The sequence below is a fragment of the Pipistrellus kuhlii genome, unplaced genomic scaffold (genome assembly GCF_014108245.1).
Source record: "Pipistrellus kuhlii isolate mPipKuh1 unplaced genomic scaffold, mPipKuh1.p scaffold_m20_p_2, whole genome shotgun sequence".
NCBI lineage: Eukaryota > Metazoa > Chordata > Mammalia > Chiroptera > Vespertilionidae > Pipistrellus > Pipistrellus kuhlii.
Window position 1 is genome coordinate 51,900,119 of NW_023425515.1, and position 27,475 is coordinate 51,927,593.

At 41.8% G+C, this 27,475-nt stretch overlaps 1 protein-coding gene across 18 annotated transcripts in view; it reads right to left on the reverse strand.

Moving 5' to 3' along the window:
* CD86 (CD86 molecule) overlaps positions 1 to 27,475 on the reverse strand; it is a 75,124-nt gene that overhangs the window by 40,574 nt on the left and 7,075 nt on the right. For 9 of the 18 annotated variants that reach the window (XR_004989288.2, XR_004989284.2, XR_004989286.2 and 6 more), the window contains exon 1: positions 8,635 to 8,803. The exons of 3 other annotated variants lie outside the window; for them this stretch is intronic. Coding sequence is in view for 10 of the 15 variants with exons in the window: in XM_036445908.2 (XP_036301801.1) it covers positions 8,635 to 8,720 (86 nt within the window). In the remaining 5 variants the exon portion in view is untranslated. Of the gene's footprint in view, positions 1 to 8,634; positions 8,805 to 12,515; positions 12,522 to 27,475 lie in introns of those variants that run through there. 6 more of the 18 variants (XM_036445912.2, XM_036445901.2, XM_036445903.2 and 3 more) reach the window with 3 other exon arrangements.

Genomic DNA, 27,475 nt, shown 5'->3' on the forward strand with positions numbered 1-27,475 from the left:
CTGGCAGCTACTGAATCAGAGTGTGATGCTCAGGGTAATATGATGGGATGAGGTGGGAGGGGTCCCAAAGAGTCTCTTTGTATCAGGGGAGTTTCTGAGCTTCCATTCATTCCACAACTATTGCTTGAGCCAGGCAGAGAATGCTCCTCTTCCCTCCAGCCCTGGGCAGGTCATCAGTTTCCTGTTGTGGGTTTAGCTCCGGGCACGTGTTACAACTAAGCCTCACCCAGAAGAGCTCTGGGCAAAGATGAGTACTGAGTAGAAAAAGGAGGAAATACACAGAAGGGACCTTTTGCGTCTCCGGTCTGAAGCACATGTGAGATCTAGTTCAGGCAAGAGGTAGTATGAAGGGATATGGACTGCTGGTGGCCAGCAACGGGGTGGAACAGGGAAGTACAGAAATGACGACACGGAAAGTGAGACAAGGATTCCAAGGCAGAAGTTGGGGGGCAGCAGATAAAATGTTCCTTATTTCACAACTTTGTCTAGAATACATATTAGTGGTGATCAGGGTACTAGAAAAAAAAAATGCTAAGCTTATTGTTGTCTTAGGAAGGTTGTTCACTGAGACTGGCTCTCATGCAGACATTTATTGAACTTAGTGTCAGGCTTGCTTTAGAGATTTTGGGGGAATATAAATATGTGTAGGCCTTGGTCCCTCACACAGCCCTAAAAAGAAATATAGGGTCCACAAATAACTACAATTCGAGCTCCAGGACTAGTGCGGAAGGTGGCAATACCTAACTCTTTCTAGCAAATACAAGAGTCCTTGTTCCAAGCAAAAAAGCAGGACACCACAGCCTTTAGGGAGGGAGTACCAGGGTGGCCTCAGCCCACGCTCAGGGCCTGGCCCTTTGCCTTCACCAGTTCATACTGTGACCAGACAAGGCAACCTCGATGGCTGGGCACTGTCAGCCAGGTGAGAGGAGAGTGACATGCAGGAGGAGCACAAGCTGCCCAAGGCCCTGGCTTTCCTGGATTACTTCTCAGAGCACCAAAACCTTTAGAATAGCTAGTCTTACCTTGAAGGTACCAGGAGGAATAAGCTAGGCTTACTTCCCTTTTCAATGAAGTCCCTTAACTTCAAATTAGGAAGAGTTCTGGGAATTAAATGTATTTGAATTTTCACAAGGCTTTTGACAAGATGTCACATGATATGCTTAAGAGCAGTATGGGGAAATGTGGGATTGATATTAAAGTATGCTTACTTGGCTGAAAAGCTGTGCCCTAATATTGTTCATTTGTTCAACAATTTTTTTAAAAAATATATATTTTATTGATTTTTTACAAAGAGGAAGAGAGAGGGATAGAGAGTTAGAAACATCAATGAGAGAGAATCATCAATTACCTGCCTCTTGCACCTCCCCCCACTCCCCACTGGAGATGTGCCCACAACCAAGGTACATGCCCTTCACCGGAATCAAACCTGGGACCTTTCAGTCCACAGGCTGACTCTCTATCCACTGAGCCAAACCGGTTTTGGCGTTCAACAAATTTTTATTTGAGCCAGGCATGATGCTACATGCTGGGAATACAACAATAAACAAAACCAGCAACAGCTTCCCTTCATAGGGTTGCTTACAGTTAAGTAGAAGAGCAAGATAGTGATCAAATAATCACACTAATAAATATATAATTACAATAATGACAAGTGCTATAAAGGAAAGTCTATACCATGAATAGTCTAAACATGAAGGACAATGTGGTAGATTAAACGTGGATATATTCTTTGCTACCCCTCCCATGAAGAGGTGGAATCTAATCTTTCCTTGAATCTGGGCTGGCTTCACAGACTTGTTTGACCAATAGAATGTGCAGAAGGGAGGTTTGAGACTTCTGAGGCTAGATGAAAAGAAGCTTCACAGCTTTTGTCTTTCTTGGAGTACACTTTCTGGAGTTTGGAGCTGCCATCTATGATGTTCTACTACCCTGAGACCTCTGTGCTAGAGAGGCTGTGTGCAGGTGTTTGGTTCAATAGTCTCAGCTGAGCCCAGCTTTCCATTTCTGCCAAGCCACCAGGCATGTAGCTGGAATTCCCTAGATCAGAGGTCATCAAACAGAATCTAGCAATCAACTATATTTACAAAGTTTTCATGGAACACAGCCATACTCATTTATTTAGTTATCATCTGTGGCTGCTTTTGCACTCAATGGTAGAGTTGAGTAGCTGAAATAGAGACTACTATGTAACCACAAAATTGAAAATACCCTCTATCTGGCCTTTTGTAGAAAAAAACTAGAGGCCCAGTACACAAAATTCGTGCATGGGAAGTGGGTCCCTCGTCCCAGCCTGCACCCTCTCCAACCCAAGACCCCTTGGGGAATGTCTGGCTGCCGGTTAAGGCCCAATCCCTGCAGGCCTAAACCGGCAGTCAGACATCCCTCTTGCAATCTGAGACCACTGGCTTTTAACTGCTTGCCTGCCTGCCTGCCTGCCTGCCTGATTGCCCCTAACCACCTTTGTCTGCCAGCCTGATGCCCTTAACTACTCCCCTGCCAGCCTGATTGCCCTTAACCACTTCTGCCTACCGGCCTGATCACCCCCTAACTGCTCCCCTGCCAGCCCAATCACCCCCTAACTGCCATCTCCTGCCAGCCTGATTCGCCCCCTAACTGCTCTCCTCTACCAGCCTGATCACCCCTAACTACCTCTGCCTCGACCCCTGCCACCATGGTTTTGTCTGGAAGGATATCTGGAAGTTGTCAAAAAGATGTCCAGTCTAATTAGCATATTACTCTTTTATTAGTATAGATACCTTGCTCCAGATCAGCATTATCCAATAGAAATGTAAGCCAAGCCACATAATTTGAACAGTTCTAGTAGCCACATTAAAAAAATGAAACTAGGTGTAATTAATTTTAATAATATATTTTATTCAATCCAATATCTGTCAAGTATAATCTCAACATGGAATCAGTACAGAAATTATTAATGGAAATTTTATAATATTTTTCTGTATCAAATCTTCTAAATCTGTGGTTATTTTATACTTCACAGCACATCTCAATTAAGATAAGCGACATTTCAAGTGATCAGTAGGCACATGTGGCTAGTGACTGCCAAAGTGGACAGTGAAACTCTAGAAGAGTCCATTCATTCATTAGCTTAATATCAACTGACCTCAGTTGATGCCATGAGAACCAAAACAATCACTTAGAAGCCTGCCCAAATTTCTGACTCACAACAGAGAGAGAGAGAGAGAGAGAGAGAGAGAGAGAGAGAGAGAGAGAGAGAGAGAAAGAGAGATATATGCAGGGGAGAAATATTTATTGTGTCAAGCTGATAAATTTGGGGGCAGTTCGTGATGCACCTATAGATAGTCAGAGGAGACTGAATAGGTGCTAAGTAGGTCCAAGGTTGGGGAATGGCTTGGGAGAATTCTAGGCAAAGGAAACAGCATGTGCAAAGGCACTGAAGCAAAAGATAGAAGTGCTAAAGTGAATGAAGAGATGGGAGACAAGGCTGGAGAGGTCAGTAGAAGCCAGAACATGCTTACCTTATGGGACAGATAAGGATTTTGGTCTTTATTCTGAGAGCAATGTGAAACATTGAAGAAATTAAGGCAGAGAGGTTACATAATCAAGTTAGCATTTTGAAAAGATGACTCTGGCTGCTGTGTAGCAAATGGACAGTAGGAAAGCCAGAACAAATGCCAGAAGACCAATCAGGTGTCAGACATTCAAGTATAAGAAGATGGCTGTTTGGCCAGGCTGGAAGGGGCAGAAGTTGAGAGAAGCCGTATGTAGGATTATAATCAACAAGATACGGTATTAGATTAAATATGGGGGATAAGACAAGATATCAATTAGTTCATTGATTCGTTCATTTATTTATTCAACAACCAAGTGCCAGGAATCATTCTTGTTTAGTAGGCTGATATCAGAGTGGATGTTCAAGGCTCAGTTTTTTACTTTTTCACTTTCACATATTTAGTAAAACTATGAACGAAGACACAGAAAACATGCTTCTGCTTTCAAATGTGCAGATGGCCCAAAAATGAGCCAGGCAGCTACTGGTCAGTTGGTCAGCTGAATTAATAATCATGAATCCTGAAAAGAGAGTCTGATGCTAATATGATGAATCTCATAATCCATAAAAGCATAAAGAACTTAAGTTTTAAAATAACCACTGTGAACTAGAATAGCTTATCCATAGTCAATGTAAAAAATCACATAAATGTTAGTGTGGCATGGCTAACAAAAAATTAATTCTAATCTTAGTGGAGAATGTGGTTGCTATACTCTGTGCTTATCAGACCACATTGCTTGTGGTATCACGTTCAGTGAGGTTGGTTATACATGAATGACAATGACAAATCAGAGTTTTTTAAGAGAAGCAGCAGCAAATTCTCTAGAGAATAATGAAAGTGTGTCAAATGAGGAACAGTCAAAAGAACCAGGGGCAATAAACTTGAAGAGAAACCTGCGAGCACATGACAGCTGTCTGCAAATATTTAAAGGCCCTCTGTGGGACACGTATATTGTTGCTGGAGGGCAAGTAGTTCCAATAACTGGAAGCCACGGGGATCCAAATTTCAGTTTCAGCTAAGGGAGAACTTTGAATAGAGTGCTACGATCAAAGACTGGATGTTCTTGCGAGATAATGAGTTCCTCATCGCCAGCAAAAGTGGAGTAACAATGTTTGGAGACATGTCAGGAGGAATTATTGAGTTGGGTGGGTGGTTGAATTCTATAACTTTTAAGTTTCCTTTAGGGTTCTCTTTACATTCCAAGAAAGAAGCAAAAATAAAGGAGAAAACCTGGACACACCACCTTTCTCTGCCCCCTTCCTCCGCCCCAGAGTCCATTTCTCTAATTTTTAGCATAGTATACAATAAGGTGCATTTACAGGATCCACCTGTCTATAGAGGATCTGCTGAGCTGACTACACGTGGCCCAGGACCTCAGAAGAGATGAAGAAATTGCAAGCAACCCTATAGCTCAGAGGATGGGATGAAGTTCTAAAAGTAGGTCAGACTTGGTCTCAGATTTGTAACCTGGTGACAGAACATGGTGAGGTCAGCATAATGACAATTGCAGGAGAGTCAATTTCTGTTAGAGCAGAGGAGGCTTTTACCCAGAATTAGTTACAGCTGAGTCCATTCATTCTGATACTCTCACTCCGGAGAATGGCTTACATGGCTTAACAGAATATTATAGAGAATTGCTGTTTTCATATTAGCATTTGTCGATTTCTTAGAATTCAATGTAGTGACCTTCTGCTTCTGTCCTTAAAACGCTTTTAAGCTTACAACAATTCTCTATGACAGCCCTTCAAGCAAATTCTTAAAGAGGTATAACCCTGCATCCCAGGCATCCAGTTGCTTTGTCTCCAAGAACTACTGCCTCCTGATGAATCACTTTTAAATGTTAGATTGAATTCCACTGGATAAATGTTTTGGCCATACTCTTGATATACACATGTATAAGAACAGAGGCATCACTCTATGTTTAATGTTTCTTATTGGTATAATAGTCTTTGGCAACTTTCTAAATCACAGATAAATAGGATCTGTAATCTATAAGGACACATGGAAATGGAGGCATGGTCATGGCCTTTTGTAGGATACTAAGAAAAGCTGACTGGACTGGAAGAGAGGTTGCCTTTGGACAATAGAGGGACATTAGCTTCTATAAATAGGGTAGGATAGCTTAATGGGACCTAGACAATGAGAAAATGAGTTTTTATTTGATTTTATATAGAATTAGGAGTTTGGGAATAGAACAATTATATAATGAAAGTTTAAAGAAAACTATCAGAAGCCTATCAGAAGCCTGAGAAAAGAAGTGAGGACTGACAGCAGAGTGCTCAAGAATGCCAGTGTTAACGGCTCATGGACTTGACATGGAGAGGCTGAACCAGCCTCAGACAGTAGACCTATACAAAAGAGAGGAGCATTGGTGATACCTTAATGAAAACATGAACACTTGCCGGTGTCTGGTAGATATGAGAGATGACTGGCTATAAATCCATGTCATCGATCCCAAGTTCTGCTTTCCTTGTGCTCCCCCACCAGCCACGTCTCCTTCTAGCTCAGGCTGGATCAGATGTCTGACTTGGTTTCCGATCTCTTCTTGGAGAAAGTCCTCTTGAGCCCCCATTTTCAGAGAAGTTTTCTACTTAACACTGTCTTCCTTTCATTAGCTGTCTTTTCCCTCACCCATTTGGGAAGATGGTATTTCCACATGGACATGAGGGTATAGGCACAAAGAGGTATTTGGTACCAAGAAGACATGTCAATGCAGAACCCTAAGGAGCAGAGGAAGCTTTTATTCACTCCCCAATATTGTAAGAACTAAAGGTTAAAATTAAGAGTCCATTTTCCTCACACAATCAGAAGAAGGAGCACAGCATGGAAATAGCATTCATCTTTTCTCATCTCCCAGTAGCAAGTCTGTATGCAAGACAGATGCCCCGCTCTCCTAGGCATATCTAGAATCAGACCTTTCTGGGTCAAGGAGTAGCATGTCTTTTCAAATTGGCAATGGCTTTGAAAACCACTTCTTCCATTTTGCCAAAAAGTGCCTATAGGTAAGCATTATGCAAAGTTTTATAGGTGCTCTGAGTCCATGCACATCTAGTCAAGTGCTCTACATGCCAAGAACAAAAGCCACAGACAGAACTCACTAAAAGGCAGCCATGCAAACTTTGGCCCCTGAAGAAAGCCCCTTCCTGTTCTCTCAGGACCAGAATTCTGGCCAAAGAGAGATTTCAAAGGCACAATCTGAGAGGTGTCCTCCTCTCTCCATTTCAAGTTACCAGCCCTATTCTGGTGATTGGAATTCCCAAATTACTCATTCTATGGGTTAAGGCGTTTTTTAAAACCCCTGTTAAAATGTGAGTGCTAGCTGGGAGGGGGAAATGAGTTTTTGTTTTTTAGCCATTCAAAGTTAAGTTCAAGTTACTTTATCTAAGTAGGAAATGGAACTCAGAGAGTAATCAGACTCACAAAAAGAGAGAGAAGAAAATGGGGCCTTTCTCATCTTGATGGGAGATGAAAAGCACAGAGGACACTTTTCTTCTTAACAATTCAAAAATCTCAGCTATTTCCCAAACCTCAGCCTGAGTATATGCCAAGGTACAGTTAAAAAATAAGTCTGTATATAAGAATAAAGAGGAAGATAAGGGTCCAATAAAGGTTGTGTGCTCAGCCTATGGACATTCTCCTTTCCTAACTCCCCAAGACTTTTATCTGTCTGACCATAAAAGGCTAATTGTCAACCTTTGCTTTGACTCTGGATAACCACCCACCACCCTCCCCACTCTTTCCCTCACCTTTTTGCTAGTTTCAGACACCATTGGTTCTAGTTCTGTCTCTTCATAGCTTTGATCTCCTGGCCCAAAGACCGCTAAATTCACTCCCATGTCTCTCTGGTATTTGATTTTCTCCTAAAGAACCTGGCTTGGCTCACCTTTTCACCTTTCATGTTCTCCACCTCTCCTTCCCATTCCCACTCCCACTCCACCAAGAAGGGACATCTGACCTCCAGGGATATCAGAGTAACCAAATATCAAACTCAAAGACATAGTTATTAAACCATGAGCACAACCACAAAGACTTATTTCCTTCTCTTCAAAGCGCAGTTGCTACGCATTTATTTTTTAGGCTAGAAGCTTCAAGAATATACGGACTATGTCTTTTATGCACCTGGGACATAGTAAGCACTCAGTATACATATTTACAGACACAAATGAAGAGAGAATTAAAAAATTTAAAAAGCTCCCCTGATATACAGGACAGCTCGTGTAAATAGCATTAATGGTGTCTGCAGAAGACATCTTATAGAACTGTGAACTTGTGCACATAATTAAACAGACTCACTTAAGTTCCGAGCCTTAGTCCCAAGACTGAGGTTACAGGTCAAAGAAGCAGGTCATCTCCTTAGTTATAAAAATGTGAGAGGAGTGGGAAGTTCCCTCGGCCCCAAATTACTTTCACCTGTCTCTCCAGAACCTTAAATAACTATTAATGGAGGCATTATTTTAAGCCTATTTGCAAATGCAAATGTGTTCATGGTATGCAGAACACAGTAAACCACTGCCTCGGCTCTTTTTTTTTTTGCCCAGACTATTTCCTATTTCTTTCTAAATGAGCTATTGGGGTCTCTGATGCCAGGAGGGGCCAGTATTGGGTTGGGGCACTGGGATGGGAAGAAGAAATGGGGAACGGTTTCTGGACTAAAGAAGAAAGCAGATGCCACCACGGAGGCTGTGGGTTTTACTGACTCCTCACCATCACCACCACCACCACTGGCTTCCCACCGGCGCAAAGGGCTCAGACCAATATCCTTGGATAGTTTCTCCTGAAGCAGAGCTGCTTGGAGCCCCAGCACTCTGGGGCCGAGGGAGGGTATCAGTGGCTTAAGTGGCCCCTTCTATTTCCTGCCTGTTCGGTTGCTAAGCTCATCAAAGCAAACAAAGGAATCTGGCTGAACCACAGTTTTGTAATGCCCTGCCTTGTAGATAGCCAGCCTGAGAATCAAGCCTCATGGCCAATGGTTTTAAGCATGTACTCCGCACCCCTTCTGACCCTCTCTCTTGCTAGCCACCAGCCCGACCACTGAACATCTGCCCCAGATGCACCTTCACCCCACACCGTGCTCCCCAGGCACAGGAGATTCATTAGAACATACCTGGCATAAACGCCCATCCACCGTAGCCGCCGGAGACCAGCTGTGTAAGCCCAGTGGCATTCCCGAGGAACACCGCAGCAAGGCATCAAGAATAAATGAAGAGGAGCCACAGTGAGCCACCCATTTTCCCCCAACACTCCGTGGAGAGAGAAATAGGAGGACCGAGGCCAGAACTCAAATGCAAAAAGGGGAACTGACTAGAGAGAAATAACACCCAAAAGGGCTGGGCTCTGACTCCCGTTAAGATTGACAGGTGGGCATTTCCACTGATTGTGATGACTACGAATGACTCTCAGAGAGTGAGTGTAAAGCCCTGAGGAAAACCCCCAAAGACAGCCCCGGCCACAAACATGAGAAAGGCACATTCCCTAAAAGAGTAACAGATCCAGGCGTGCAGCCTTTACCAACAAGGTAAAGATTCGGTTCAGTTCAACATATGTCTTACCGGGCAGCCATGTGTTACCACGCACCGTGTCTGGAGTGGAAGGACTTCAAGACCAGAGAGAGCAAGGAGACCAGGCGTTCCACCTGCCTCCTTCTCCCCAAATCACTCATGGAGGACCTACCTCTCCATGGATCCTGCTAGAAGCCAATAATACACACAGCCCCTACTTTCACATTATCCTAATCTAATCCTAGATGTCCTAATGTAGAAGGTTTCTGTTGCCTTGGTCTACTATTCCTAGAAATGAGCGGTACGCTTGTGGACTGGGAACAAGTCCAAGTGGAAGTGTGAAATGGATGTGAATGCCCAGTGAATTTTCCCAAGCCTAGTACTTCAGCAGGGACAGGCTTTACAAATTCAATCCTGCTCACACATTCATGGCTTCTTTTTCTGACCTTGTCAGGCCCCTGCAAAGTTTCCTGCTCAAGGTGGGAGACATTTATGTGCCTTTGAGTCTGCAGCATTTGAGCTCAGGAGAGAGGCAGCCCTCTCCCAGCCCATCTCCCCACTCTCTTGGAGGCTGGCCAGGGCCTGCATGGCTGGAGAAATTAAGAGACGAAGTGAAAGCTGTTGCTGTCTGGGTTGAGGACGCTCACTCAAGCAAGGATGTGTGGTGCAGGGGAGGCGGTGCAGGCTTGGAACTGGTGGTCCACAGTCACATCCTGGCTAGACCATGGCATTCTGGGCAAATGACTGAGCATTTCCAGATCTCAGTCCTCCCACCTGTGAAATGCAACAGCTTCCTTGCTGCATTGTTGTGCAAAACAAATGAGATTTGCAAGTAAGTCACCTGGCACAGAGCATGCCATGCAGGTTGTTTAGTCTTCATGATTACTTTCCTACCTTCTTTGTGGACTTTCCAATTTTAACTTTGAACTTTCCGCAAAGATCTTCCCTCTATCACTGGAAAGGTGATGATCATTCTTCCCCAAACAGGTCTGTAAACCCCTTCACCTTCCACACAGGGCCTCTCCAACCCAAACGACTCCTGTGTGGGTCCTGGGCCCTGACTCACAGGTCATCACTTCCTCTCAGCCAGTCTATGTGCATACCTTGGAAACTTCATCCTTTATTCTAGTAGCTCCACCTGGGGTTTTCCTCTGGATTTTACAATCATATCATTTTTTTTTTTTTAATCTGCAAGGGTCCATTGGTTTCTTTTTGTAACACACGAAATAACCCACGCCATCAGAGCACAGGATAATTAATTCACATTCTACTTAGTTTTTCACTTTTCTTCTTTTCCTGGTATTCAGCAGTCAAAACACAAGATAGGCTAATTTTGGTATCAAAATATTTGGAATGGTATTTCCCAAACTATACTCCTTTTAGCTACTAGTACCACTTTATAGCCATGTAAAATCTGTGTCATTTGTTATACAATATTTTTCTCTTAACTCTAAGTAAATTTATTTTAAACAGTATCTTTATGTGAATACTAAAACTTTTTTTTTTTCCAAAGCAATACCATTTGCCATAAATAAAGGATGGGTAAAAATAACACTTCACCTTGGGCTTTAGAATCACAGAGATCTGTGTTCAAACCCTAGCTGCACTAGTTAATGCCTATGTGTTCTGGGGGAAGTTACTTAGTTCCTCTGAGCTTTAGTTTTCTCACAGAAGTAATACTATCTCACGAGTTTGTGGTGAAGATTAAAGAGGATGACACACATATGGTACTTAGCACAGATCCAGCATATAGTAAGTTCTTTAAAAACAAAACAAAAAAACAAAAACAAAAAACTGTTTTATTGTTTTTTTCCATGACCCTCCCTTCATCTACTTATTTCATTTCTTCTTAGAGCAGCTCTCCCTCAATATTGTGAGCCAGGCAGCAGAAATAAAGAAGGAGATGGTGTCATGGAATTCTCTTATTCGAAGACAGAGTTGCAAGGTATTTAAGGAATCTCAGAAATCATTCCAGTCTCTCACTAAAGCAAGGACCCCCTGATGTCATCTCTGATAGATGGGTAGGCTTTGTTTTCTCACTTATGTTGGAAAAACTCACTACCTGGTAAAACAGTTATGAAAGAAAAGTCTAACTTCCAATAACCCCCAATCTCCCAGCCCCCACTCCTCAACCCCGTAAGTACCATCCAGTTGTCCCTGTCATGTTTTCTGGAATTATAAGAATATGTATATCGCTGGGACCAGTTTGGCTCAGTGGATAGAGCATTGGCCTGCGGACTGAAGGGTCCTGGGTTCGATTCCAGTCAAGGGCATGTACCTTGGTTGCTGGCACATCCCCGGTGGGAGGTGTGCAAGAGACAGCTGATCGATGTTTCTTTCTCATCCATGTTTCTAGCTCTCTATCCCTCTCTCTTCCTCTCTGTGAAAAATAAAATATTTATATATATATATATATATATATATATATATATATATATATATATATATATATATAAATTTCTCCCTTTATATAAAACACTCCAAATACTGGAAAGCAGATTTTATAAGTTTCCTTAATACTCTCTTCTCTCAACTAGATTTTATTAGTGTCCTCAACTGTTCCTCATTTGATGTGGTCTCTAGACCTAATTAACTTGACAGCTCTCCCTCTGGCACCCAGGGCCACTGAATTTGTCAACATACCTCTTTGCAGAGGGGCTCACAGGATGGAATGGGCAATGACAAGATTACTTTCATTCATGGGTCAGAAATCAAATTTACCTGTAAACACTTGCATTGGGAAAGTGGCTGGCCATAATTTTTAAAAAATATATATTTTATTGATTTTTTTACAGAGAGAAAGAGATAGAGAATTAGAAACATTGATGAGAGAGAAACATAGATCAGCTGCCTCCCATACCCTCCCTACTGGGTATGTGCATGCAACCAAGGTACATGCCCTTGACTGGAATCGAACCTGGGACCCTGAGCCCTCAGGCCGAGCTCTATCCACTGAGCCAAACCGGTCAGGGCTGGCCATGATTTTTTTAAAAGAAAAATTTTAATGTCAAATCAGATCACTACCCCTTTGGCCTCATTTTGTTTGTGTGTCAGGGTTTGGGGCCAATGAAAATAACTCTGAATCTCCCACATGTCATCCACTGTATTTGCCATTTCTCTGAGTTTTGTGCCACTCCAAAATCTGAGAAGGAGGCCTTACCCAAGAGTTATAAGAGCCAAACACAGAGAAGTTTCGACTGTGATAGTGGCCAAACAGTGGTCAGCAATATCAAGTACTGAGAGGAGGTATGGAAGAATAAAGATTAATTCTTTGTGTTTAGAGAGAAGGAAGTTGCTGGTAACCTCAGAAAGCTGCTTTCTGTGTGGGGCTGCTTCCTCCAGTGCCTCACTCCCGGATGCTCTCAGTCTGAGGAAGCCAAAGCTAAGCATCAGGAAGGGAGTGGCTACAGATAGCAGTGGGGCAGGAGAAACAGACACTTTCCTGGTGTATCAGGTCAACACTGCCCACAAGAGAGGTCCCTAGGACCATCTAGTTAGGATCCACTCTGTGAGGCAAAGCTGGAAGCTTCAGAAACATCTAAACACTTACCTGAAAGTTTCCATTCCAGCCATGTGTTTGTTGCTCTCTGTAAGTGGCTTCCTGTGGTCAAGAGGCCATCTAAAACTATGCCAGGTGGTGGGGGTGCCAGTATAGGATAAAATAGTCTCCACAAATAATTGCAGCAACATTATTGACTGAAACACTATTAATTAGTGTTTGTTTTCTGAGTTTTCTTGACACAGGGGTTTTGGTGGGGGAGAAAATAGAAGAAACCTATATCAAAGGTACTTCTGAACTCTTGAGAACACCCAGGGAATACAGGTACCCTAGAAGGTGAGAGAAAGAGACAGAGTGCTTTTGATATGCAAGAGGAAGGGAGGGAAGGGCACAGATGTGAGGATACTGCCAACTGTGGGACCAGGCATCCTGTCTCAGTGATCCCAAGGGGATAACAACTTCAGGGGTGATGGCTCATTCCCACAAAGGAGGTGCCCTTGGCTCAGGGGGCCCAGCCTAGCAGATAATGTCGTCCCCCACTGTGGCATGGAGACAGACAGCTGCCAGACTTCACAGACCACTATGGACTAGGTAGTGATGTTACCAATCACAACCAAGACAGACAGAGGAGTTGAGGTCCTTCCACCACTTTCTAGGCACACTGGGTAAGCTTCCTGAATTCTGACTGGGCTGAAAGAGGGATAGGGGACCCCTGTATGATCAAGATAGAGTCTCCTGTCCAATTGGTAAAATAAGGGCTAAGAAGTGGTATTAGGTTGAATTAAAGGAGACAAAAGAGGGATAATCTCTTGCATACTTGAATTCATGGTCAGCAATTCATATCCGATGCATAGTAGAATCTATGCGGGAGCGAGAGGGCAGGATTGGACTGTAAACACAGTTCCCAAATTGTTCTTGATTTAGAAGTGATGCAGCCCCGGGTGGAGTCCTGTTCTTATTCCCAACCCTGTGGCACAACCTCTAGTGAGGCAGGGTTGTCAGCCACAGCCTCCGGGACCCGACCCTCCCCTTCCAATGGAACTTTGCTGGGTTCACAGGCAGGGCTTCCTGACACAGCCTGAGGGAGAACACAGAGCATTGCTGTGAAATTTTCCTTTTGCTGCTGTGGTAACATTCCATTTTTTAGAACCCTTTTTCTTCAAAACATAGATATCCTAACTGCTAGGAAAATGAAAAGACAAGTCACAGACTGAGAGAAAATATTTATAAAACATATATATGATAAAGGACTGGTATCCAAAATGTACAAAGAATTCTGAAAACTCAAAGTTAAGGAAACAGACAAATCAATTTAAAAATGGGCAAAAGAATAAACAAACAAGGTTGAAACAAGACTCAGACACAGAAATCAGTCTGATGATTGGTTGCCAGAGGGGAGGAGGGTTGGGGGCTGGATAAAAAAGACGAAGAGATTAAAAAGTAGTTATAGAATAGTTATGGGGATGTAAAGTACAGCATAGGGAATGTAACCAATAATCCTATACAATAAAGAGCTAATATGCAAATGGTCGTCACACCCTTGCGCCCTTATGCTGAGGCCAGGGGACATGAGGCCAGGCCGGGGGACCTGAGGCTGCACCCTTTGCCCAGCGGGACTTGATGGGGGACCTGAGGCCGCATTCTCTGCCCCAGTGCTAGGGCTGGGGGGCCTGAGGCCACACCCCCCCTGACTGGCAGGGATTGACAGGGGACCTGAGGCTGCGCCCCTCTCCCTCCCCCCCTCCCCCTTGTGGGGCTTGATGCAGGTGGAGCAGGCTGGGTCTGGGTCTTGTGCAATTTTGAGGCACACACGGGTGGGCGAAGACTTGACTTAGGTCCTGCATCGCACCCCATACTCTGTCAGGAGGGAGATTTTCATATACATTTTACTAATTTTCTTTCATCTCTGACACTTCTATTATAGAGAAAGGGTAAGTAGCAATATTAATATATTGCCTCTAATTAATTCCCTTTTAATGTGCATGAATTTTGTGTGCTGGGCCACTAGTACTGTAATAACTATGTATAGTATCAGGTGGGTATGTGAAATATAGATGGGGGAACCAGTTTGTAAAGTATATGATTGCCTAACCACTATTCTGTACACCTGAAACTAATACAAAATAATGTTAAATGTAAACTGTAATTGAAAAATGACATTTTAACTGGGTAACATCTGATCATACACCTCACTAAAAAAGATATACAGATGGCAATTAGTATATGAAAAGATGCAAGTATCATATGTCATTAAGAATTTGATAAGTAAAACAACAATGAGCTACTCCTGCACATATCTTTTCAAATGGCTAAAATCCACCCCCTCAAAAAAAAAAAAAAATGACAACAACAATTGCTGGCAAGTACATGGATTAATAAGTACTCTCATTCATTGCTGGTTAAAAAAAATTATATAGGCATTTGGGACACATTCAGGCAGTTTCCTAAAAAAATTAATTATCATAAGCCTATCATATGATCCAGCAATCATGCTCCTAGGTGTTTACCCAAATGAGTTGAAAATTTATGTCTACTCAGAAACCTGCACATAAATATTTATAGCATCTGTGTTCATTAACTCCAAAAATTGGAGACAACTAAGATGTCCTTCAATAGGTAAATGGATAAACAAACTATGGTACATCCATACAATAGGATATAGCTCAATGATAAGTAGACACACACTATCAAACCTCAAAAAGATATGGAGGAACTTTAAATGCATTTTGCCTACTAACAGAAGAAGCCAGTCTGAACAGGTTACACACTGTGTGATTCCAACAAGATGACACTCAGGCAAAGACAAAACCACAGAAATAGTAAAAAAAAAAAAAAAAAAAAAAAAAAATCAATGGTTGCCAGGGGATGTGGGGACAGATAAATATGTGGCGTACTGTCAAACTATTCTTTATGACAGTGTAATGGTGGATTTGTTATTATAAATTTGTCAAAATCCATAGAACTATAAAACACAGAGAAAAACTTAATATCAAGTATGGACTTTAGTTATTAATAACGTATCAATATTGATTCATTCATTGTAACAACCATATCACACTAATGCAAGATGGTTAAAATAGGGGAAACTGTGTAGGGAAGGGCGGGGGTATATGGGAATTCTCTGTACTGTTTGCTTAATTTTTCTGTAAATCTAAAACTGTTCTAAAAAAAAGTTTATTCATTTTTAAAACACACACACACACACACACACACACACTAACCACATGCACTGATTCCTGGTAAAGCAACGAAATTAATGGTGTGACATTTTAGAGGCCTTGTAGACTAGTGGGTAAGAAAATTAGCATCAATTTCACAGTCCAAAGGTTCACTTCTCCACACTGCAGACACATAATCAAACACCATACACACCACGTTGCTGTGAAAAATCTCCAGTTTTGTATTTCTGCCCTCTATTTTGACATTTTCTGCAGATTGCTGGTGCAGGTCCATAGATTTTTATGTCAATTACTTAGGTAAATTAAAGAAAAAGCCCCATGTTTTCTCAGGACCAGAGCAATTTAAAAAATAGCTTTCAGTTCCATGTTTCTGGAGGAACATTCTTAGAAATGTAGTAAATTTCTTTTTTTTTTCTTTTTTCTTTTTTTTTTGAGGTGGTGATGCAGTCTTGACCTACACTTAAAAGAAAATTTAATACAGTAAAGCATTAGAGGTTAAGTCTTTTTTTTTTTTGTCTGAGTCAAAATTTTGCTGCCTCCATGTTTATATCCTATAACTGAGTCTGAGTTAGGGAAAGACCCTCACTCTTATAATCTCTACCACAGGCTGGCTTGTTTGGTCTCCCTGCCCTGAGGTACCGTCTTTTATGACTTTCTCAGGATGCAAATTCACAACCATCATTCATGCATGCTGAAAAAAAAAAAGAAAAACTCAGAAAGGTAAGCCAGTTATTTGTAAGACACCAACAGTTGTCTGTAAGATTCTATCAAGTGAATGCAAAAAGATTCTTGTCTGCACTTTCTCTCAAAATCAAACAGTGGGTAAATAAAACATACCTGGCTTCAGCAGCAAAATACAGTGAAAATTACATTAGCACGAATTAAAAGGTTAAGAAAAAATGTCGAAAGGGTAAGCATCATGATGCATGCAGTTTAGAAAAAAGGAGTACTGTCTTACCAGGGGTAGGTGTGGCCTTCAGCTGACCTGTGAGTTTAGCAGTGTGGGTAAGTGGGCAAGAAGAGGAAGATGGGGTTGGATGGAGTTCAGGCTAGGGATGACAACCCCAGAGAGTGAGGAGCCAATCTTTCTATACCCAGGGTCTGAGAGGGGTTGGTGTTCTGGTGGAAACATGGCAGAATGGGGGAGAGGGAGAGAGTGCTGTGGCACCCCCAGAATCCAGAGCTTCTGGGAAGTGTGCTATTTATAGTGTGGTGGAAGGAGACACATCATCCTTTCTCCTTGTGGAATGAGGTCCATCCCTGGGGGATCAGCCCCAGCGGCCAATGGGGAACTGGACGATGGGTCAGGAAATGAGGCTAAGCCAGAGAAGGACTGCAGTTTGTGGAACTGAGGGATTCATAACTCACACCCTGGAGACTAGAGATCAGGATTACAACCGCAAGAGCACACCCAGAGCAGCTGTCCCAGCTTGCTTGTCTGGCCGTGCACAAACACCTCACGAAAGGGCATGGACAGAGTTGTAGGGGTGATGCCAGGGTGTCCATCAGAACTGGTAGTAAACATAGGCTCTAGTGACACACAAATTCACACATTTTTATGCTTCACATTTCTTCCTACCCATTTTTGTATACCAGTAATATTTTCCAACAATACTTTAGTATCAATAGCTATAATTGCGCCATTTGGAATTTCCACTTTTTACTTTGCCTTCATTCACTCAACAAATACTTAACCAGTCCTGATTGAATACAGGCCCTGGGCTGGTCCTGAGATCCAAGGTGAGTACAAGCAGAGGGTCCTTCCTTCCCAGAGCCTGCAGGTGAGTGTAAGAAACCTGTACCATCTAATAATGTCAAGGTACTTGCCACCAAGTGATTTTCAACATAAACAACTTCAGTAATGTATCATAATGATTAAATACCATCTTAAGAGCATGATGTATATTTACTAGGTCATATAGGTCACAATTAAGAAAAAATTCCCCAGGCCTGGTCAGTGTGGCTCAGTTGATTGAGCACCATCCTGTGCAATGAAAGGTCACCAGTTCAATTCCCAGTCAGGGCATGTGCTCAGATTGTGGGCTTGATTTATGGATAGGGTGTGTGCAGGAGGCAACCAGTTGATGTTTCTCCCTCTCTTTCTCTCTCTCTCTCTCTCTCTCTCTCTCTCTCTCTCTCTCTCTCTCTCTCTCTCTCTCTCTCTGACTGTCTGTATCTCTCTCGTCAATAAAGAAGAAGAAAAAAAAAAATTCAACAAAAAATTCCCCAGGCCATCTATCTCAGGAATGGGCTTCTCCAAGAGATATGGGTTCTCCTTCACTTTATAATTTATAATGGCCATGGTATCTACATGACAATTAGTCATGGATGACCCAGTAAAGACAATTCACTCACCGGAAGAGTAAACTAAGTGGTCCTGAACTCCTAATTTAGTAATTCTATATTGTAGCCATTCAGTAAAGTTTACAATACAATACACAAAGGATGGCCTCTTGGTGAACAAATAAGACTAAGTAAAATATTTCCAAGATGAATGAAACACATAGAGCAGCAAGTTTACAAATTATCAATAAATTACCAGCATCAGTGATGGCACTTTCAAAATTCAACAAAGGCCGAGACCGGTTTGGCTCAATGGATAGAGCGTCGGCTTGGGGACTGAGGGACCCGGGTTCGATTCCGGTCCAAGGGCATGTACCTTGGCTGTGGGCATATCCCCAGTAGGGGGTGTGCAAGAGGCAGCTGATCGATGACTCTCTCTCATCGATGTTTCTAGCTCTCTATCTCTCTCCCTTCCTCTCTGTACAAATAAAAAAAAAATAATAATAAAATTAAAAATCAAAATTCAACAAAGTAAATATCTGATTCCAAGCTTACTACCCTTTCAATTTTACAGTTCCCTGGGAATGTTAAACCCCAATTCAGAAGATGGTGATCTCTGAATGGGAAGTGGCCCATTTGCTTAAGGGTACACACACATTCTGATAAACTGTCATTTCTTTCATAAAGTATCTGCCACCTGCCATTTTCTTTACAACCTCATAAGAAATAAAATGAGCTAACTTCCCAAATGTAAAAGTTGCTTGAAGAGTTAAGTCCATATGTTTTTTTCCTACGTGTGCAGAGGAAAAAACATAATGCATAACAAAACTAGCACATTTTAACAAATAGCAGCAGATTTCAAATTTAGGGAAGCATGAAGATGTGTGAAAGCACCTTTTTATGCAAAGTATTTATATAAGAGTATAAGTAAATCGTGCACTACAAAGTAAGATAAAATAGATTGGAGCATACAGAACACAGACAATATGACTAAGCTTGTTTAAAACAAAACAAAACAAAACAAAACAAACAAAACAAAACAAAACAAAACTGGATGTTTTAAAGCTTCCATTTCACAACAGGGTTAAGGGAGAGGGCATTGCACCCCCAAGGTTCACTTCCTTGTGGCGTCTTAGTAACCAAGAGTAATGCTCTTAGACTTCTGAGAACCCTTAAAATATGCATTTATCAACTCGTACTTGTAGTTTTCAAGTATTGGTGCAGAACCAAAGAGGCATCATTTTTGCAGCTCTCTTTGCATATCTTTATCTAAAATATTGCAAAAGTCCGCTACTACACAGAGCTGTTGCTACTTAAAGGAATTTTCCAGTAAAATAAGATGCTACTCCTCTTACTCTTTAGCGATGAGTAAAGGACCTTAAATAGCGTTCCTCAAATCTGATTTATGCTCGAAAACAATCACACATCAGTCTTGTACTGGTTGGCTACCGTTTTAATGTGAGGAATTGGAACATTTAAAACGGACAACATTGGCAAACCCATTCAATTTTTGCGTTTTATGGATTGGAAACAAAATATTGCACTCTCATCTCACTCGAGTTGCATTTTCACTCTGCACGGCCTATTTGCATACAAACAAAAGAGATTATTTTTAAAAGAGGTTTACTTTGTTTTTGTTTTGGTCCTTTGGGATGACTGTGGTAAGCAAGACTGGACCAAACCATTTTCATACCTTGGATTTCACTATTGTATTTATGTCACCCTTCACTTTCTATTTCTCACCACCCACTTCCAATTCATTGGCAGCTAATCTGGGGGAGTCTACATCATCTCTTGTCTGAACTACTGTAATAGCCTATGGCTGGTTCCCTCTCACTATTCTTTTTTTTTTTTTAACATTTTAAAAATCAAATCTATTGGTGTGACATTGGTTAATCCTATTTAATAAAAGTCTAATATGCAAATTGTCCCCTTGGGCTATGACATGCGCTGACCACCAGGGGGTGGTGCGGAACATGGCAGGCATTGGCAACATGGCATTGGCAGCTGGAGGCAGTGGAGGTGCTGCTGGCCTTTATGGGCCCCAATGAGAATGGGACAGCGGCAGGATGAGTGGGACCGCGGCAGGTGAGTGAGCACTGCCAGATCAAGGCAGGTGCAAGTGGGGACCCCCAATCACCTCTCCAGTTGCCCCATGGTGGCGGCAGGGGTTGGGGCCACCAACCAGCTCCCAGCACGGAGGGAGCCGAGTAGGGAGCCCAGTCCCAATTGATCACCCCACAGGCAGGATAGTAGAGCACAGGCAGGTGAGGGGGCGGCACCAAAGCAAACGCCTGTGGCCCTTACCCCCAGCCTGTGGGCCTGATCAGATCCCCACCCATGCATGAATTCATGCCCCGGGCTCTAGCAAAATTATAAAGTTTTCAGGTGTACAGTTCTATAATATATCATCTATATATCGTTTTGTATATGTACACACCCCAAGTCAAGTCTCCTTCCCACTCTCACTATTCTTACTACTGCCCTTCATCAAAATGATCTGATTATGAAATATCCTTTAAAGACTTTACCTTTGTTCTTCATATTTCTTACCAGGGCACTCAAAGTGCCCTTCAAAGCCTGAATCTAGTTGTTCTCCTCTGCCTCTATCAATCACCCCATATAACTTACCCTCCAGTCATACATGAACTGTTCAATACTCCCTGATTCTCAGACCTTTTTAGACTTTTTGCCTCCTTTGCTTTTGCACAAGATATTCCTTCTGCATGAAATGTCTTTCCTGCCTTCTGTTTGCAAAACTCTCCTATTCCTCTGAGATCCAGATTATTCCTTAGTTCACAGTTGAACACTTCCCAGCCATCCTTCCCTCTCTTCACCATCTCTGTATCTTTCTCCCTCTTGAATAACAATATTTATTCTTCCATTAAGACAGTTTCCTCATTGTGTTAAAAATTCACTGTTTATGCCCTGGCCAGGTGGCTCAGTTGGTTGCAGCATCATCCCATACACCAAATGGTTGCATGTTTGATTCCCAATCAGGGCATATTCCTAGGCTGCAGGTTTGATTCCCAGTTAGGGTACTTAGGGGAGGGAGGGAGGCAACTGGTCCATGTTTCTTTCTCACATCAATGTTCCATGCCCCCCATCTCTCTGTATCCCTCTCTTTAAAAAAAAAAAAAAAAAAAAAAAAAAAAAAAAAAAAACAATAGAAAAATGTCCTCAAGTAAAGATTTAAATTTTCTATAAATACATTTTTATTGATTTCAGAGAGGGAGAGAGAGACATCTATGATGAGAGAGAATCATTGATTGTCTGCCTCCTGCAGGCCCCACACAGGGGATTGAGCCCACAACCCAGGCATGTGCCCTGACCAGGAATGGAACCATGACCTTCTGGTTCATAGGTCAGCATTCAACCACTGAGCCACACCAGCCAAGCAAAAATATATATATATTTTTAATGCCACTGTTCGTATACATCTGTCCTGTCCTGAGTTAAGGGCAGGAAACATCTTTCATTCCCCCCTGCATTCCCAGTACAGTAAGAAGCCCAGTAAATGTTTTTAAAGTTAATAACTCTGAGCTGATTGCTTATAATTTTAAAACATTCTGCTAAGAATGTTAAAAGTATTGGTTTATTGCCAAAACCCGTTTGGCTCAGTGGATAGAGCATCGGCCTGCAGAATGAAGGGTCCCAGGTTCGATTCCTGCCAAGGGTATGTACCTTGGTTGCAGGCACATTCCCAGTAGGGGGTATGCAAGAGGCAGCTGATCGATGATTCTTTCTCATTGGTGTTTCTAACTCTCTATCCCTCTATCTTCCTCTCTGTAAAAAAATCAATAATATATATATATATTTTTAAAAAGTATTGGTTTATTTAATCTATATAATAAATATCAAAGTTTTATAGATGAGAAAGCTGAATGTCAGAGAAGTTAAGCTACTTGCCCAGAGACACACAGCTGGTGACCTCAAGAGTTTAGCAGGATATAGAATTGAATCTGTTTGAATGACTAGCCAATAATACTATATGACTATCATTAGAATGTCAGACAGATGGTAGCATACTTTTTGGGGGCATAGCTTGGCACTTTTTGAGTAAGCCTCTCCATTCTGCCCCCTACTAATAGTATGACCTTGGGTAAGTTACTACACCCAATTTAAACCTCAATTTTCTCATTTTACTATTTAATGGGGGGGGGGGGGAATAACACCTCGTTCACAAGGTCATTCTAAAGATTCAGGGACAACATAAGTAAGGTTTCTAGCCCCATCCCTGCTCATCACAGCAATCATTTATTCCTTCCTATGAGCCATGCTCTTCATATTTCTTCATTCATTCACTTAATCTTTACCCTCTGAAAATTTGAAACTATTAAACCTTCTAACACAGTGGTTGCCAAACTCATCAGTTAATAGAGCCAGATATCAATAGTACAATGATTGAAACTTCCTTTGAGAGCCAAATTTTTTATATATATATATATATATTTTTTTATTGATTTTGTACAGAGGGGAAGGGAGAGAGATAGAGAGTTAGAAACATCGATGAGAGAGAGTCATCGACCAGCTGCCTCTTGCACACCCCCCACTGGGGATATGCCTGCAACCAAGGTACATGCCCTTGACCGGAATCGAACCCGGGACCCTTCAGTCCCCAAGCCGACGCTCTATCCATTGAGCCAAACTGGTCTTGGCGAGAGCCAAATTTTTTAAACTTAAACTTTTTCTAACACCACTTCTTCAAAATAGACTCACCCAGGCCATGGTATTTTGTGGAAGAGCCACACTCAAGGGGTCTAAGAGCCGTATGTGGTTTGGGAGCCACAGTTTGCTGACCATGGTTCTAACAGATGAAGAAACTGAGGCTTAGATAAATAAGTAACCTGTCCAAAGTTCCTTTAACCTAAGGAAAGTTTTTCCTAAGGTCCCCAGAACTGATGGGACTCTCAGATCAATACTTCAGTAGTGTGTAAAGGAATCACTCTGCATGTATGTGTGAAGATATAACTAGAGACATTAAAAAGACTGGGTTTGATTTTTTGTTTCTTTTTCCCCTCACTAGTTTTCCTGGCAATCATGAATACTTAGAAACTCAGGAAATTCTCTAGGAACCAGAATCTTGAGTGAGCCACTAAATGGTCACATTAACTTCTTTATTCCTGTGGTCTAAATCCTCCATATCCCTCTAATTTCCACCTCTCCATTGAGCCTTCAATCAAGCACCCAATCCACTTCCTTCCAACCCCAGCTGAAAATCTTGGGACCATGTCCAACCCAGCCAGAAGGGAACAAGATAAACGGCCTCTGCCTTAGGGTCTGGTGGCCTCAGAAAGTGTCTTTCTAGGTTCATACTTCCCAACACCCTTAGCTTCTGCACTCCTCTCACCCGCCCTGCTCCATTGAGTTATTCCTTCCTACATCCTGATTCACCAGTTGTTACCACAAGGCGGCAATTTTCAACCATTGTGCTATGGCAGGCACTGGTGTGCCGGAGGAATTTTTAGGACATGCAGTATCTGACTATTTAAGTCAGGGTCATGGACTTCTTTTCCTTTAGACTGTCAAGTAAATAAATAAATAGCAACAACCAACACAACAATAGCCATCTGGTGTGAATGAATCAAAATTATATCTTTTTTTTTTGTCAGATCAGCAACAAAGTATGATATGTTTTTTGGTGTGCCATGAAATGAAAAGGGTTGAAAATTGCTGCCATAAGGGCACATAGGCCCAGTGTTGCTAGGTATTCTGATTTCCCAGAGGAGCTGGACATCCAAATTTATGTGACTTCTCCAGATTTTTAAAGTACTGATAATTAATTATAAAGTTTCTTTAAAAAAATCATTCTTAAAGTCTACTGTCCATGTAGTATTTTTGGTTTACCAGCTTTAGTTTTTAACCTCTTCCTCAGACCAATGGCTCCCTGTCATTCGGTTGCCAGAGCTTATTTTAGACCCTGACCCAACACAACTCTTTCCAACCTCACACCTTTCCATCCACACACTTTTCTGGCTACCTGAGAGTTATCTGTTCCTCCACTGATCTTCATAATGTATAACATGCTTGTCTAGAGCGATGGTCTAGAATCAGATGGGGGTCTGGAATTCTGGCCCTGCTACCAATTACATAACCTGGACAAGTCACTTCACACATCTAAGATTCAGTTTCCATGTGTGGAAAGTGGGCGACAATAATAGTATCTACCCCTTGGCGTTGTGAGGATTAAATGAAATAATATACGATGTAATACGGTATACCAAAATGCCTGCCATATGGTAAGCCATGTTAGCTGGGGGGAAATCTCCTTCCTGAGTAGCTTCTAAATAGAGCTCTATTTGATTCATTTTCATTGTCTCAAGATTAAATAAAACTTTATTGAATAAGTTTATAAACAGACAGTCCCAGCCCCCTCCCTTCTAGCCCTGATTCCCGACAGCCTGGAACATGACATATTCCTTACCCACTCCATTCACAATGGCCTCCCTCTCCTCTCATCCTCTGTTGCACAACACAGGTCAGAGGTAAATGCTGGTGGCCTGGGCCAAATCAACCCATCCGGACAACAAGGTACTATGTATGTAAACATCAGGACATTTCACCTACTAGTCTACCTTTCTGACTTCCCTTGAAAAATAAGACTGAGGTGTGCTGGGCCACACTCCTGCACACAGGACAGCACAGCGGTGATGAGAAGCAATGCTCCAGATGCGGCTCGTCTGCTGGTGTAGCGTGGCTCCACCCTTCACACACACGTCATGAAGGTGTAATAACCTACAGGCCTCCTTTATTCACTTATAATCAAGGGTCTCTGTAGGCACTCCAGGTTTGCCACTCCTGACTCATAGTCTATACTAGGGGTGTAGAACTCAATCAGAGAAGGGGCCAAAATCTAAAATCCAGCCTAAATCGCGGGCCGAATGGTTTACTGAACAGTCATAAACTGTCATTGTGATGGAAACGCAGCGGAGTGCAGTGATGACAGCGCGGTGCGGGCCACATTGCAAGGCCTGGCAGGACGGATTTGACCTGCGGGCCTTGTGTTTGACACTCTATACCTCACCTCTAGATTACGTTTTAACTTGATTTCATCCTGCTTTGCTGAGTAATGTGAATTCACTGTAGATTTAACGATTTCAAGCAAAGAAAAACCTTATTTTTGTAACTTTAGCAATTTAGAGGCAAACATTATGACTATTTTGACATATTCACTTGCTCTCTTGTTCCTATGCATTATTTTCTTTATAATTTCATAGCCTTATGTTTTCTTCTGTCATTTAAAGTCATTATCAATTTCATTTTTTAATTTACTTCACCACTCACCTATTATGAAAAATTTAGTTAATTCTTATTTTCATTATATTAAATAATGTTGTAATGAACATTTTTGTGCACACATATATTTCCATATCTATTATTAGTTTATCATATAAATCCCTAAATGTGAAGTTATTAGAGCAAGAGGAATGAGCACTTTTCATAAAGAAAAATGGTAGTTTACATATCTTCTGGAATTAGAAATACAAATTTGAATAGATTGCCCATGATGACTAATAAGCAAACATCTATATATATATAAAAACCTAAGTGACCCAACCACCAAATGACCGAATGATATTCTACTGGTTGCTATGACACACACTGACCTCCAAGGAGCAAATGCTGAATGCAAGAGCTGCCCCCGTGCTGGTCAGTGCACGTCCTCCAGCCAACCTCCTGTGGCTGGCCAACCCACACGCTTCCCCCCACCCCCCACTCCACCCCTTCCGTACCCCACTTCCTTCTGGCTGGCCCTGATAACCCTGATCGCTGGCCAGGCTGAAGGACCCTACCCCTACATGAATTCCTGCACCAGGCCCCTAGTGTCTTTAGAAATTAAAAGCAGACATGATAAGCATGAGTTATTTAAAGTTCAGAACATATGCTCATGATTACAAATTATAGAACAGGATTTTATTTTAATGTTTTTGGCATCCTACTTTTACATAAAATATATTTTAGGTGGCTTTCACCTTATTCACCTTCATTGTCTATAATTAGGAGTTCTACTATGGCAACTTCTAGATTATAGGTAAAAATCTATTTGCTAGAACTGAATCAGAAAAGGCAGATCTAAAGAAAATTGAGTCTTAACTTAAAATATAGGAATCCAAAAAGTGGTGTTGATGAGGATGTGGAGAAAAGGGAACCCTTGTGAACTATTGGTGGAAATGCTAATTGGTGCAACCACTATAGGAAACAGTATAGAGAGTCCTCAAAAAATTAAAAATGGAACTGCCTTATGACCCAGAGATTCCACTTCTAAGTATATATTCAAAAAAATCTAAAACACTAATTTGAAAGATTATATGCACCTCTATATTCATTACAGCATTATTTACAACTAGGGGCCCAGTGCATAAAACTTGTGCACTGGGGAGGGGTCCCTCAGCCCAGCCTGCCTCCTCTCACATACTGGGAGCCCTCAGAGGATGTTCTACTGATGGCTTAGGCCTGCTCCCCTTTGGGAGGAGGCCTAAGCCACAGTCTGGCCTCCCTTTTTGGGAGGTGACTGGGCTGATCAGGGGAAGGCACCAGCCACATCACTCCGCTGCTACAGCCACTGCCAGTCGCTGCAGGTGCCAAGGTATTTTTATCAACATGGACTCCAGTCCCTTCACCATGAAAAAATGACAACTTTCTTTAAGCATTTTCAAGATGTGTCTTTTATAAGATATGACATTTCTTTCTTTATTTTTCTTTTTATCCTCACCTGAAGATATGTTTCCATTGATTTTTTTTTCCCCCTTCCCTCTGGGTGCTGAGGAGGTTCCTGGGACCCAGGTATGTATACAAATTAACCGCCATCTTTGTTGGGTTAATTTGTATATTCACTCTGATTGGCAGTGGGTGTAGAGGAGGTATGGTCAATTTACGTGTTTCTCTATTATTAGGTAATATAGCCAAGATATGGAAGCAACCCAAGTGCCTACCAATAGGCAAATGTATACTAGTATAAAGGTGATATATATATATATATATATACATATACATACATACAATGGAATATTACTCAGCCATAAAAAAGAATGAAATCTTGCCATTTGTGACAGCATGGATGGATCTGGAGGATATTTTGCTAAGTGAAATAACTCGCCATAGAAAGATAAGTACTACCCTGTTTCCCCAAAAATAAGACAGTGTCTCATATTAATTTTTTCTCCCAAAGTTGCTCTAGGTCTTATTTTCAGGGGATGTCTTATCTTTCCATGCACTAGGTCTTATTTTCAGGGAAACACGGTATATTATTTCACTTATATGTGAAACCTAAAGAACAATATAAATGAACAAACAAAACTGAAACAGGCTAATAAACACAGAAAACAAACTGATGTTTGCCAGAGGGGAGAGGGGTTGAAGGACTAGGTGGAAAAAGATGAAGAAATTAAAAACTGAAAATTGGTAGTTACAGAATACTGGGGATGTAAAGTACAATATAGGAAATACAGTCAACAATATTGTAATAGCTATGTATGGGTATCAGTT